This window comes from Odocoileus virginianus, chromosome 26 (genome assembly GCF_023699985.2).
Source record: "Odocoileus virginianus isolate 20LAN1187 ecotype Illinois chromosome 26, Ovbor_1.2, whole genome shotgun sequence".
NCBI lineage: Eukaryota > Metazoa > Chordata > Mammalia > Artiodactyla > Cervidae > Odocoileus > Odocoileus virginianus.
This window is the reverse complement of record NC_069699.1, coordinates 15405125-15419222: the sequence shown is the minus strand read 5'-3', so window position 1 is coordinate 15419222 and position 14098 is coordinate 15405125. Positions and strand designations below refer to the sequence as shown.

The 14098-nt window shown below is 48.7% G+C and overlaps 1 protein-coding gene across 6 annotated transcripts in view; it reads right to left on the bottom strand.

The window, feature by feature from the left end:
- SRGAP3 (SLIT-ROBO Rho GTPase activating protein 3) overlaps window positions 1–14098 on the bottom strand; it is a 250339-nt gene that overhangs the window by 32920 nt on the left and 203321 nt on the right. For 2 of the 6 annotated variants that reach the window (XM_070455600.1, XM_070455605.1), the window contains exons 11-15: window positions 13834–13861; window positions 11016–11102; window positions 4647–4692; window positions 3455–3515; window positions 1675–1752 (exon numbers count right to left, since the gene is read on the bottom strand). In XM_070455600.1, coding sequence (XP_070311701.1) covers window positions 1675–1752; window positions 3455–3515; window positions 4647–4692; window positions 11016–11102; window positions 13834–13861 — 300 coding nt within the window. Of the gene's footprint in view, window positions 1–1674; window positions 1753–3454; window positions 3516–4646; window positions 4693–8560; window positions 8664–11015; window positions 11103–13833; window positions 13862–14098 lie in introns of all 6 variants that reach the window. The other 4 variants (XM_070455601.1, XM_070455602.1, XM_070455603.1 and 1 more) reach the window with 4 other exon arrangements.

Below are 14098 nucleotides of genomic sequence, written 5' to 3'. Positions count from 1 at the left end.
CTCTTGTTCCTATTGTACTTCCAGGACCCAGTCCATCACCGAGTGCAGCGCAGGGCTCAATGGAGGCTTGTTGAGTGGATGAATAAATGTTTCAGTAGGAGTATGGAGCAGGGCAGTTCTGGAGCTCTCTGGTTCTAAGCGCCCCAGATTCTGGAGTGGAATCTAAAACCTAAGCTTCCTGGGACCCTAGGAGGTCACTGAGAGCCACATCCAGCCCAACCCTGCTCTCCACCCGGTTCCACGCCAGAGTGCCCTGGGATGCCAGGCTCTGTGCTGAGGGCAATGGGGGCTGATGTTTCCTCCACCCTGAAGCTAGGTCTCGGGATAGAAGCAGGAGGACAGGGCGAGGGTGAATCAGGTCTGGCAATAAGTCAGGAGAATTCTACGGCTGGAACTTCAGGGGGAGGCCTGCTCAGAGCACAACCATCAGGGACAAAGTATATACCTTCCAAGGCTATTTGTAGGATTATATGGATGAATGGGTAAGAAAGTGCTTTGTAATTTGGGAAGTAGTGTCCTGTGAGGAAATGGGTGTGGGATTGGGGTCCTCAGACCAAACTTGGTATTTAACCACTCAGAAAAAAAGGCAGTAAATCAGAGTTGAGGAATAAACTATGGAGATATGATACTTCCAAATGCTGTGAGACCACAGCAGAGGTATTGCTCAGGATGCCCCAACACTGGCTTTTCTTTCCTCCCCAGGATGGACTTTGTTCAATAACCAGGGAACGTGATGATAGAAGCGGCTTCCCAGTTGGCACTAAAGTACCCTCCTGCCAGTGCAGGAGATATAAGAGGCATGGATTTGATCCCTGTATTGGGAAGATCTCCTGAAGGAGGGCATGGCAACCCACTCCAGTATTCCTGGAGAATCCCATGGACAGAGGAGCCTGGCAAGCTACAGTCAATAGGGTTGCAAAGGGACAGACACCACTGAAGCAACTTAGCACTCATTCATGATGTTGGAAAATATTTCTTTGAACAGAAATGCCCAGACTCCAAGATTCACTATAGCAGCAAGATATGCACTAGTATCAAAATGGCAGAGCTTTTCCTGACCCTATGAAGTCCTGACTTTGCACAAACACTGCCACTGGCCATCTGTCCCATCAGGGATCCTGAGGCCAAGGGAGGCTAAACCAAGTAAGCCACACTCTGGTGGACATTTGACTTCTGATAAGCTTTTATATCAAAGTGGGAACTAGGTAACCTCCCCAAGGGGAACGGGGAGTTTATGATCTCTTCCTCCCAATGCACAGCTTTGCCAAAAACACTGCAAAAAAAGTAAGAATTAAGACGTTCTAAGCCACACCATATTATCTATGTTCTTCCAACTTTTCTAAAACACAGAAGCCTTTACAGATTCGCATAATAATTCCAAAGCCCTCTTTCCCCAGCAACCACTGCAGAATCCATCAGAGAAAGTCACCCAAGTGTGCTGGTAATTATTCAACAGTGGGAAAAAGAAAAATTAAAAGGTTTTAGTGTTGCCCAATTTCTGTGGTGTAAACCCCGCCTTGGCTGATTTCAAGTTACCAAGGTAAAGTACCTCAAGGTGAAGCTGGAAAGAGATGTTGATAAAAGCTGCCCCAGCAACACTGGCTCCAATAAACGTGTTCATACCCACCCTGGCTTCCTCTGGACACAAGCTGGAGATGATCACTCCGTACTTACCTCTCTCAAAGGAATTTTTGATGTCATTGACTTCAACCTGAGATCCTGGCACTCTGAAGATGCCTTGCTGCTGGAGTCCTAAAAGAAATAAACAAAAAGAAGGAGAGGAAATGCCTTGAACTCATCAGACCACTGGGAACATGGATGAAATCTCCCCACTACTTGTCTCTTTCTCCCATCATCATTTGTAAGAGTCATTCCCAATAGCCGTCTCCCAACAGAAGCCCAAGAAGAGCCTTTACAATGAACTGTAGATGGTCCAAATTCTCAGCCGCATTCTGCTTTATATGTCTATGGCCTCTTGTTCAGGCTTGAAGGAAACAAGAAATTTGTATCAACACTGGACCAGGGAATAACTTCCACTTTAACTCCCAGGTTAGCTCAATCAAATAACTGGGTAGTGAAATGCTGCCTACCAAGTTCATTAGTTGCACTGTTCCAGGTAGCTTGACCTGAGTTAACAAATGCCACTGGGGTTTAACAGTCACAGAGATTTTGAACAACAATGATTAATACCACTCCCTCAACCATCCCCTCGCCCATCAGAGACTTTGTCTTTCTTCAAGAAAATCTAGAGTCTAGAGCGTATGCTGACTTGGGATCGAGGAGTTTGGGGAAGGTTAACTTACTAAAGAAAGACGAACTCATTTGTTATGTGTTTCTACAAGGCCATAAAGAAGAGCAGACCTTGCTATCTGACACAGCAGTAACAACAAAACAGTGACCTACAAGCCAAGATTAGAGGACCTCACTCATCTGAAAAGGAAATTAAGACTGGGATCCTTTCCCTGAGATTCAGTTTTCCATAGCAAACAACTCTCCACATTATAATTTATGGAAGTGTTTACCCTTAAAGGCAGGCTTTAAAGTTTGGTTTGTATATAAAGAATGTGCTCAATAAACGTCGTTCATTTCTTTTGTTAACCAATGCTGAATTTCTACCACCTGGGTCTCTTGCCCCATCCTCCTGGCTCAGTCCTGTCCAGGCATGCTGGTCTTGCTCCCCATATTAGGCCTTGACATTCAAAACACTCTCTCCACCTGGACTGCAAAGGTTGGCTTCTACTCAGATACCACTTCCTCGGAGACGGCTCTCCTTACAACCTTAGCCAAGTCAGCCCTGCCCTCCTCGAGCCATTCTCTATCCCCTTAGTCAGTTCTTAGGCATCATCAGTGGCTGAAATTTGACTACGTATCTCTCTGCTCACTCATTCCCTTGCCCTTCTAATTGGTCATGCAAGCTACGAGGGCTGGCAGCCTGCTTGTCTTGTCACGGCTGTGCTGCCATTGTCAGAAACAGTGCCTGCTCTGCACTCTGCAAATATATTTCTGGAGGAATGAATAAATAAATAGATGGAGGCACACATTAAGTGCTGGGAACACCACGTAGCAAATCCCAGACACTCTCATTTCCTTCATGGAATTGCTACCGTCTAGCAGTATTAGCCGGTTGGATGGCCAACCTCAGTCACCGCTAAAACTGCAGAGTTCTGGGCTTGGGTGGGAGTGAGGAAGGAACTAATATTGTTCTCCTGTGACCCCTCCCTGGCCCTCGGTGTTCCCAGTTCCCAGGTCTTCTCACCACCACCTGCAGTCCCCCCAACACAGAAGGCTCAACAGACAGCAGTCAGAATAGCAGCGGTTCTACGGAGCTTTCCCCTCCCTTAAGGAGAGCAGGAGCAGGAATCCACCAAGATGAAGACCTGAATTTCATCTCTTACGGAAAACAGCCTGGCACCCGTTGAAAGAACTGGAAACACTGCCCTGAGATGACGCTTACCGTATAAATTGATGTATCGGATACAGCTCTCGACGACCAGTGGTATAGCTTGTCCTGAATCCTTAAGAAAAAAAGTCGTGAGTTGTATTGGACTTGGCAACCACCACAGGATAGAAGACACTGCAAACACAGATTACGAACTCAAGCCAGAATATTAGTACCATCGGATTAGTAAGAAAACAAGCAAGGAACCACTAATTTAAAGTCTCCACAAACAGTTAAAACAGAAAGTTTTCTGTTATTGCAGAAAAGGCATAGTTATGATAATTTAAAAGAAATGCTCTGTCTCCTTACTCAGCTGGGAAGGAATCAGGGCTCGGGAGGCCTCACAGGCACATGGAGGGAGGGGAGGGAGCCCACTGTGTGGAGAGAGCTAGAGTCCGCTCTCCAGGGCTTCTCTGCCTCCCCCTCCCCTCCCAACTCAACTCCGTTCTCCCAGCACTCAGGGAAGGAGCAAGGAATTCTGCCTAGGACTGTAGGACCTGCTGTCAGGACCTGCTGCCGGCATGAAGAAGGGCACACTACGGGAGAAACAAGGCTGGCCCCAGGGGTCCTTCTGAGCTCTGAGAAGGGAAGACCAGCTCTACTCATGATGTAACAACCTAAACATCCAGACAGGTAACTTGGTTTAACAGTACATGTTACAAGGAAAACTTCTAGAAAAAATTATTGTCAGCCACTGACCACTGAGCGGCCACCTTATTCAGAAAGGTTGACTAAGAGGCAGCTCTAAACACATGTATCTGGGGTGTCAATGTCAAGTTCAATGACATTTCCCTAGGCTGGCCCAAGGCCACAGAGAGCTGGGCAAGGGATCATTTTCCTTTGGATTCCATCATTGGTTGACCCTTCTGCTATTTAAGGCAACTTACAGAGCACACAATCTTAAAAAATAAAATAAAACAAGAACAACAACTCTTTTTTAAAATGGGCCAAATTAAATACTAGCCTCCTCAGAACGTGAGGAAGCAGAAGGCATATGTACTAGTATGCTCACGTAAAAGGGACAGGGGAAAAAAACATGAAATTGGATGGTTTTGTGGCTCCTCCACACCCCATCTGGGAATTCTTTCCTTAACTAGAGTCACAGAGGGGATAATAAAGTGGACTCGTTGGCAACAGGCAAGGCGGGCCCTGTGCTACAAGTCAGGACTAAAGACAGTTTCCATCGAGTTGAATGGGGCTGACGGACCTTTCCAGTAAATACCTGGTTCCTGGATCGAGCATTTCTTCTTCCTCTGATAACAAAAAATAAACAGGCAGCAGAGCAGGAGAAAAAGAAAAGATTATGCAGGAGTAAGATCAGTTAGAGTAAGCAGATCCTTCAGAGTCCGGGAACGCCGAAATGCAATGGCAGCCAGTGAAGGGCCAGGGAGATGGCAGGCAGCCTACGAGGCCCAGGAGCTAGGGACCTGCCCGGCCAGCCTCCCAGGGTGGCCGCCTTGGACACCAGAGGGCAAAGAGGCCTCTTTCAGTCCTTGTCAAAGTGCAGGAACAGTGAGCACTAAGCCCTTCCCTAACCTCAAGTTTACCTTCTCCTCAACACAGGGGCTGTTTATTCACCAGCAATGAGAGCCCACCTGAGACCCCTCAAGGTGAGCCCAGCTGCCCACAGAAAGGACGGACACACCCTCAGGCGTCTACTGGGACAGTCCCTGCAGTCAGCTCAGAGAACCTCGCTCTTAGCTCTTAGGTAACCAAGACTATGTTTCTCAGGGGCCCTCTGGATAGGACCCAAGGGCAAGCTGCCCAGTTCCAGTTTCACATGGTGGCCGGTGCTTTCCCACCCAACAGCTGAGGCAGCAGGTCCCAGGTACCCACTCAACTTTGATCTCCTTCTGCCCAAGGACCCTCACTCTGGCACTGAAAAAAACCTCAGGGAACCCAAAACTGACAAAACCTGGAGTGAGGGAGGGCCATACAGTCAGAACGCCTTGGCAATCTTGCAGACAGAAGCAGAGCCTTTGCTTTCACTGAAGCCGCCCATTTGTAGGGGAGAACTACCTTCTTCTTTCTTCCCGTACAGGCAGCAGGTCAGGCTCTGGGGTGCGTGCTGTGTCTCACTCGGCTCCTGGGGAAGGCCACCCCCCTGCCTGAGAATCAGGAGGATGTGAACCTCCTCCCCGGTGTCACCCATCCAGCCCCTGGCGTCTCAGCTGCTAGGATTTTCCTACATTGGCTGAGCCCACCTGAACCTAGGACCACAGTGACAGATGGTCAGGTGGGGACCGTGGGCGCTCTCCGGAAAGCCAGGCAGCACTCGCAGCTGACACTTCCCTGGTGCTTACTCTGTGCCAGCCAGAGCTCTAGAACCTGGCATGAGCTACTTATCTGATCCTCGTCACACACTCACGTGTGTGCATGCTCAATTGCTTCAGTCGTGTTCAACTCTGTGTGACCCTCTATGGACTGCAGCCCACCAGGCTCCTCTGTCCATGGAATTCTCCAGGAAGAATAACTGGAGTGGGCTGCCATTCCCTTCTCCAGGGGATCTTCCCAACCCAGGGATTGAACCCGGGTCTCCTGCATTGCAGGCAGATTCTTTACTGTCTGAGACACCAGGGAAGTCCCCTTGTCCCTCTAAACCCTCATAATCATGGCATTTCCATGATGTTATTATACTGACAAGGCTTTCAGAGGTTTGGCATTTCAGAGATGGGGATTCTTAGTTCATGCTGAATCTTCAGATAGCACAGGAATCATAAGAGGAAATTAAATTCCGTTCACAAAGGTTGAAGGACTGAGTGCATCACACTGCCTTTTCAATTTCTGAGAGTTAACCATCCTTGAGATTGGGGCCCCGCTACTGCAGTCTGGCCCAAACTGAGTTCAGAGAGGGCGCACAGAAGAGCTGGTTGAACTGCACTGATAATATGTGGTACAAGCACATGTGACTACAAAGAAATGCAATCGCTTAACAAACAAACTTGTTTCAGTCAAACTATCCCCTGAGGAAGTTGTGCTCTTATTCCAGGGACGTGCCCTCTCGAGGGTGTCCGTCTCTGGGGGCTCTTTTCAGAGCCAGTCTCCTGGCGCCCAACGCATCCTATACCTCTTGCCATTCTGTGGCTCCAGTGGCTGCAAAGCTGGACTCTGAATGACACTTCTCATTCCAAAGACCGTCCATTCAAAGACAAGGTTTTGGCACCACTGACAAACACGTTTGTTGCAGGCTTGCGGGAGACTGACCAGGTGCAGCAAAGCCTATAGATTCAGAAGGACTGACTTCTTCCAAGGGGCAAACACGCCCGTCGGTGTTTTGTTTGTCAGGGGAGTAAAGTCAGATGACTTGATTGTCACACATTTTATGTAGGAGTTCTCCATTCAGAGACTGTTTCACTAAACAGAACACCTTTGCTTTCAAATGCCATCGGGTGAGAGCGCCTTGCAAGCGTTCTGACAGATAGCCTGTTTCCAAAGCGCTAAGCGTCTTCCAAAACAGGTCCGTGTCTCTGAGGTTTCGCTCATTCTCTTCCTTCTCTCAGCAGCTCCTCCATCCATTCTCCCCTCTGCCGTGTTCCGACACTTCCTTCAATGCTGCCCCTACCCCGATGCTCACAGCTCTTCCTGGTCTAGAGTGCTCACAGAACTTCTTTCTGTACCGATCAGTCACCAAGCACTCATCTTGAATCATCCTCCACATTCAGCTTTCTGCATCAAAAACCTCCTGCGTGACACAATAAGGTCGTTGAGGGCAGACAGCAGCAAGTGGGGCTCAGCCTCCCCTCAGCTCTGGAGTGCGATTTTTTTGAGAAGGAAGTCTTGTAGAAGCGAGGAGGGAGGATGAAGGAAGGGCCCTCGACACAGCCCTCCCCTCCCGTGACCTTCTGGGTGGCAAACTGCTCACTCGGGGTCACCTCCAAACAGCACCCCTTTCCTGCTGTGCCCAGCAGCAGCACCCTGCCTGTTGGGGTCCTCCAGGCCTCCCTCCTCTGAGGCATCTGAGAGCAGCCACTGCTGTTTCCCACCCCTCGGGCACCAACTGGGGCCCTCCCGTCCCCTTTTCCCTCTCCCAGAACTCAGTTCACAGGCAGAGACAGTCCTGGGACCCAGGCTGATCCTGCCCACACACCCACATCTGAGGCCGACCCTCCCTGCCCAGGAAGTCCTGTGAACGCCCTGTCTGGGGATGGAGGAGAGAGAGCTGGAGCAGAGGCAGCCTCCAACACTCCAAACGTGTCTCAGGCAGGGCCTGGGAGCCTTCAGGGCCTTTTCTCCTGGCTCACATGAGTTTTATTTTCTGCAGTCAGTGTCTTTGTTAGACGGTGGTGGGCTTCCAGTAACTGGCAGGGACCTTCCTCCTGCTCCTCTAAGTAACGTGTAGAGTGCATCTGCCCTGAGGATATTTCCCACCTGCTACCCTTCCCAACTCCATCACCATCTTAACTTGCCTTGAGCTGTTCTATCTGGGATGGCTTGATCCTGCACCCTTAGCAGCTGAGAAGCAAGAACAGAGAAACTCACTGAAGTGAAAACCTTCCTTTTCAGTTTAAGGTGTCAAGGGTTAACCTGGGGAATTCTAAAGGGACTACTTCATCTCTTTTCCCCTCTCCCAAACTGCCTCACAAGAAGCAAAACAAGGTGGAAGGGTTGTCTCTAACACAAATCATATGTGTTTCCTTTGTTGGTCTAGTCTCACCTTTAAAAAAAAAAAAAAACCACTTGTGTAAAAGTACACTGTTACACAGAGTAGGGTTTTCCTTTGTGTTGCTTCCAACCAGTCTGCTCCTGGGAGACGTGTGTGTGCAATGGGAGGTGAGGGGGTTTCCCTAACTGTCCCTCAGCCTGGTCAGGACTGCAGTTCCTCAAGCAGGGGAACAGGGCTGACAGCCCTCCCCACCGCCCACTCAGTCAGGGCTGAGAAGCAAGGGAAGGCACTCTTAGAAGCCACTGATCAGAGACATAAGTGCCTCTGAAGCTACAAGCAGGCCACCAGGAAGACCAGCCAGCTACATGGCCTGGCCCAGGGCCCAGATGGAAAGCTCTGGATGTCCGATGTCAGCCTGTCAGTAGGTCGGGGCAGGGCTGTTGGCCGGGGTAGGAGGTGGAGAAAGGCTGCCATCACATTGGGCACGTTCGCGGACTCCGCGGCTCCCCAGCAAGTACCTTAATGAACGCTTCCATACAGCCGTTAAATAGTTTATGGGTACACACTGAGAGAGGCCTAGGTCTCCTCATTTTCTGTGGTTTAGGGGGAAGACAGGGGGGCCTAGGGGAAAACGGAACAAAAGAAATCAAGAAAGCAACCAAGGTAAACATACAATGGGGGAAGACGCTATTGTAACCCACGACTGAAGGAGAACACAAAATGCAAATGGAAGGCCTGAACCCCCAGTGCATTGGTGCCCAATGCTCCATCTGAAGGCCTCTGGATGTTCAAGGGTGTCTTAACTGATCCACAGTGTCAGGCAGGACCAAGGCTCATGTAACACAAATGCATTCTACATTATGGGGGGGGGGGGGGGCGGGCATTGTCAGGGAAACCACTGAAACTCCAATCAGAGGCTGTCATCCCGCAAAGCTAACCAGATGGAGCGGGAGTCAGGGGTGAGATGTAACCTGTAGCCGAAGAAAGCAAGAGACTTTCAAAGATGATTGGAAGGGTTAATTTTCATTGTTTTGGCTTAAATGTATCACCGAGTCTCAGCTCCCAATGTACCAGGCCACTGATCTTCCTAATGCCACTAAGCATTTCAAATGCACTTGACTAATCTTTATTCCATTGATCTAAGAGCCGGGCAGTTATTATTCTCATTTTAGAGATGAAGAAACTGATGCCAGGAGGGCAGCTGCAGCTTCTTCGGGGGCCCCCGGGTGAGGACTATCTCCTGTCCTTTAGTCAAGTACACTTTCAGTTAGTGTTTTCAAATTCACTGTCATAATTAACATCAGCTTAACCCTGCATGTGAGGCCCCATTTTACAGAGGCCTAAACTGAGCCCTAGAGTGGGAAAGGGGCAGAGCTAGGCCCCAAACTCAGCCTCTTGGGCTCTAAGCCCAAGATTTTCCCATTGGGTCAGTCATGGAACCTTAGGGCACTTTCCCAAACCCTGCCCAAGCTCATCCATTCCATTAACCCTTGCCAGAAAAGGCCTGGGGGGTCAGGTTGAAAGTGTCTTGCTTGACTTTAAGATCTCCACTCCCTGTGCTCGCTCCACCTCGGCCACAGGGAGGGGCGACCACACCACAGTTCACCAACAACAGTGAGATGGCCACAAACACTGAACCGGTTTCCAGAGTTGCTCACATGCACAGGCCTGTGTTGGCTTATTTGCTCACTTTTCACCACCCAAGTTGGCCTGACTCAATGCTGCCAGCCTTCTAGGTCAAAGGACTTTCAAAGGTTAGGAGGAAGACCCCTAACCAAGAGACACAGTTCACTTTCAACTGGCTTAGCTCACAATTTGGGAGGTACCAAGGGGGGACCCAGCCTGACACAGATAACGTCCATGTGTGACGCAGAGACCTGGGCCCCCCACGTCTTGATTGAGTTCTGTGAATGGGCAATAAATCATACGTGCTGTGGAGCCCATCAAGGAGATGAGACTCACACTGCCTTGCTCACTGGCCTTGTTCGCCTGTCTGCTTCAGCAGCCCCACCATCAAGGGAACTCAGATCAGCTTCCTCTTGGTGTCTGAATACTGAGCAAATACTGCTAGCTCCAGGACATGCATGGGCAAAGACACAGTGGAATCCAAATCTCATGCCACCCAAACATTGGAACCAAAAATAACAGCACAGACCAAAACGTCGAAAAGAAACAACAGGCAAGGTTATTTTGAGCCCATCTTGGATCTATGTCAATTTGGTTAGCTAAGTCCATGTCATTTCTTTTTCACAAGTTACTTATTTTTTTGAGGATAAAGGCATGTGAGAGTATTTCTTATGATGGATCTGCTTTTGAATTTACATATGCCAAAGAGAGTGCCAGAAATGTGACAGGGGGCCATAGGTTTTATGTTTAATAACCGGAGGGTAGCAGCTGAGCCACCTCGTTCCCATGGTGATTTGGGTTTCTGCTTTTGAACGTGTCCGATCATTTCATTATCTCACACTGCATGATATCCTCACAGCAACCCTGAGAAGTAGGCAAGAACTATTAAACCTACTTTAAACATAAGGCAAATGAGCCACTGAGAGATTAAGAAACTTGCCCAAGGTCACAGGAATAGAATTCAGCTCTTCCTACTCCAGGTTCTTGTGTGAGTATGGACATGGGGAAATGGGTTTTACCACAGAACACCCAGCAATTGCATTAAATTATCTATTAAACTCTCATGGTCAAGAGTAGAGACTCAATGCAGGTGTTGGACACCAATACAAAAAAAAAAAAAAAAAGTATAAGGTGCCTTTAAAATTTATTTCATAAAGTTAAGTCCTAGGGAATTTTTTTGTCCTCGGAGTTATAAACTTTCTCCTGCTCAATGCAGAAAGCAAAGGACTGTTGGAATCACATCTGGATTTCTTCCTTTAGTGTGGTACTCTGTGCACAGAGCAGAATCTCTGACAAGGAAACGTAGCTATCCCAACTTCGCATGACATCAAATTGATAGCGACTTACTGAAGTGCTGGGTGGGGCACAAAGTGGGGAGCAGAGGGGCAGCCCAGCCAAGGGAAGTGGGGCAGCCTAAGCCTTCCATCTCTTCTGCTGCTCGGCAGAGCAAAAGGAAAGAAAGAAAGAGAGAGAGAGAGAGAGAGGCAGGGAAAACAGGAACAGAGAAAGCCACGGAGAGGAAGAAAGAGAAACCAGAGACCAATGTTCCCTTTCTGCCTTCCAACCAAGATGAAAATTCACACACATTAGCAACACAGAACGTGGCCTCAAAATTATTCTGTGACCAAAAGGATGGTGATTTTCCTAGACGACCTCACAGACATGGGAGTCAAAATTCAAAATGGCAGTAATATTATAGTTGGATGGTGGTCAGGCTCTCGGAGGCTGCGAATGGGTGTGCATGGGGTTGCATTTTTGTAGACAAGAAATCTCAAGTGATTCCACCACTAATTCAGATTTGCAGCAAGTTCTAAGTTAGTGAACCCAGTCAATGGTTTGAAAAACCGTAATCAAACTTTACGTTTGCATTTGACTTTGCCATTTACTATACATCTTTCAAGTGTATTATTGTATCTGGTCTGCCTAATTTTTTTTATTGTTTAGTCACTAAATAGTATCTGACTCTTTGAGACCCCATGGACCACAGTGCACCAGGCTTCCTTGTGTTTCACTGTCTCCCGGAGTTTGCTCAAATTCATGTTCATTAAGGCGGTGATGCTAATTACAGGGTTATTATGAACTGGGGCTATTCTAAGATAACATTCTAAAGTGTGAGAAAAAAATACAACGTGTTGCAGCCCATGTGCAAAACTGGTCTATCTCTACAAGGCCAGCGGCAGCTTGTTGAGAGGATCTTCTCAACCAATCATCCAAAATGACACTGACCTTTGACAGAAAACTATGGAGATAAAGAGGGCCACAGTGTAGAAATAGCTCACCCGGGGCATTTAAGATTAATTTTAAAAATACTTCCAAGCTAGCAATGCACTCTATGGTAAGTTAAAAATGATTTTTAGAAGAGGAAGCTTTTAGTTTACTAAGAGAGTTGCCTTTGACCTTGGCCAAGGGCCAAAGTGCAGATGGCTGGATTTACAGCTTAGTACAGTGCAGTGCAGTGTATCTAAGTGGGAGGTCTGTAATCCTAGCTTGGATTTCCCAGGCCCTAGGTCCATGAGGGTGTGGAAGACAACATCTCAGGGGACTTTATTTTTTAAAAAAGCAAAACCCCTCAACTTTTCTCTAAGGGTTTGATGACAGATCTCTCCTACAATCTGCTGGAACCACTATTCCCGCATGAGTTCTAGGAATTAGGAAAAAGTGAGGGATGGCTCAATTCATCCCCCATCTGTTGCACTATTTGCAGTCTTTGGTGTAAAATGTAGCTTCTGGTGTTTGGGCACTATGACAACACTCTCTTGCCACAGATAGATTTTTTTTAAAAAATTGTTTTTAAGGACAACACTCTCCTGCCATAAATAACTTTTTTAAAAAGGCAACATTTGCCATAAATAAATTTAATTAATTAATTCATTTTTTAAAAAGGAATTTGTTTCTAAAAGATTCTTAGAAAGTAAGCCTGCACATCTGCTGGCCCACGTGCTGGGAGGGCCTCCTCTGGCCTCACAAATCATCCCAATGTTCCCAGATTGCTGGGTCCCAGAGGAACAGCTGCACCGACTAAGCTTCTGGAGAGGCCCTGGTCTCCTCCGCCCTGGGCTCAGCAAACTCAAAACCCCAGAGCTTTCCAAGCCTCTTCCCAGCCAACTCCATTCCAGATGAGGAGGGAGTTGAGGGTTCATCCTTCTTGTTGCCAAATAGGACAGCTTTCCAGGATTCTGAGCCACTGGGAGGAACTTGTGGGGAAAGGATGTCACTGGGTCACTGGGCCCAGAATGAGGCAAAAACTAGACCTCCGTGGTCACATGATGGAAAAGTGCAGGCCTCGACGCCACCGCTAAATTCATGTTGGGCGGTGGGACAGGCATGGCTGGGGATGGGGAAACGGATGGGCTCTAAGGTACCCAGGCAGCGATGGGGCTGCTTAGGGACCTAAATCCTCTGCAGGTAAAGGAAAGGTCCAGTCCTGAAGTCAAACCCTCAGCTATCCGCTGCTCAGTGAAAGTGTTCACTGGCTCTGGTCTGCTCAGGGGAAAGCGCAGAGGGTAATGGTGAGCGAGCTGGAGAAAGCGAAGCTGTCCACTGTTACTTCTCGAGCAAGGGGCTCCGCCACCAGTCCACCCCAGGGCGGTGAAGTCGGAAGCCAGGGTGGGCAGCGGGGGCTGTGCGCGCTGGTGTGAATATGCGCATGCGTGTGCCCGTTGTGCTGGTGCGGGATTCCGGCCAAATCCAGAGCCATGGCAAACCGGGACCCCGGCCTACTCCGTCCCGTCCCGCACCCTCGCCCCCACCCTCCTCGGCAGTTTGCTCGGCAGCCATAGAACGGATGGGGACACAGGTGGACAGCAACCTGATAGCCTCCGGCTTCTGGTTGCCCTCAACCACTCTGCAATATATATGACGGTCCCTTCCTCCCACCTGATGGTTAGCGCCACCGAGGGACGACACCCACCTCCCAGAGCAGCTCTGAAAGGCTCCCTCCCTGTCACAGCCTAAAGCTGGAATGAGCAGAGCAGCCAAAGGCCTTTGCCTCCCCTCTCAGCACAGTCACGCCCCCGTGGGGACACTGGTGAGGCGCTGTTCCCTAAAACTTCTGCTCCAAGCTCCAGCACCGAGTCCCACCCTCCCCACCCTTCCTGCGCCTCCTGCCTCCTCCCACTCCCCACCTCAGGCGGCAGGTGCGGGAAACAGGATCCCCGGCTCTTACCTGGTTGTACCGCATTCCGCTCTCTCACCTGGAAAGAAAAGTGTACATTAATGTTTAATTGTTGGTTTTGTTTTCGTTTTTGCTTGTTTGTTTATTTTACTTTTGACCGGTGCACATTCATCTTTTTCTAAAAACATGAAACAACTCACACTTGAACTTAATTATTTATGTAATGGGAAATCTAATTATGCCTAAGGTATGGTCTACTGGGAAGAACTGAGTCTTATTAAATCCTCTGTGCCTCCTATTTGTAGGGCCATGTTCA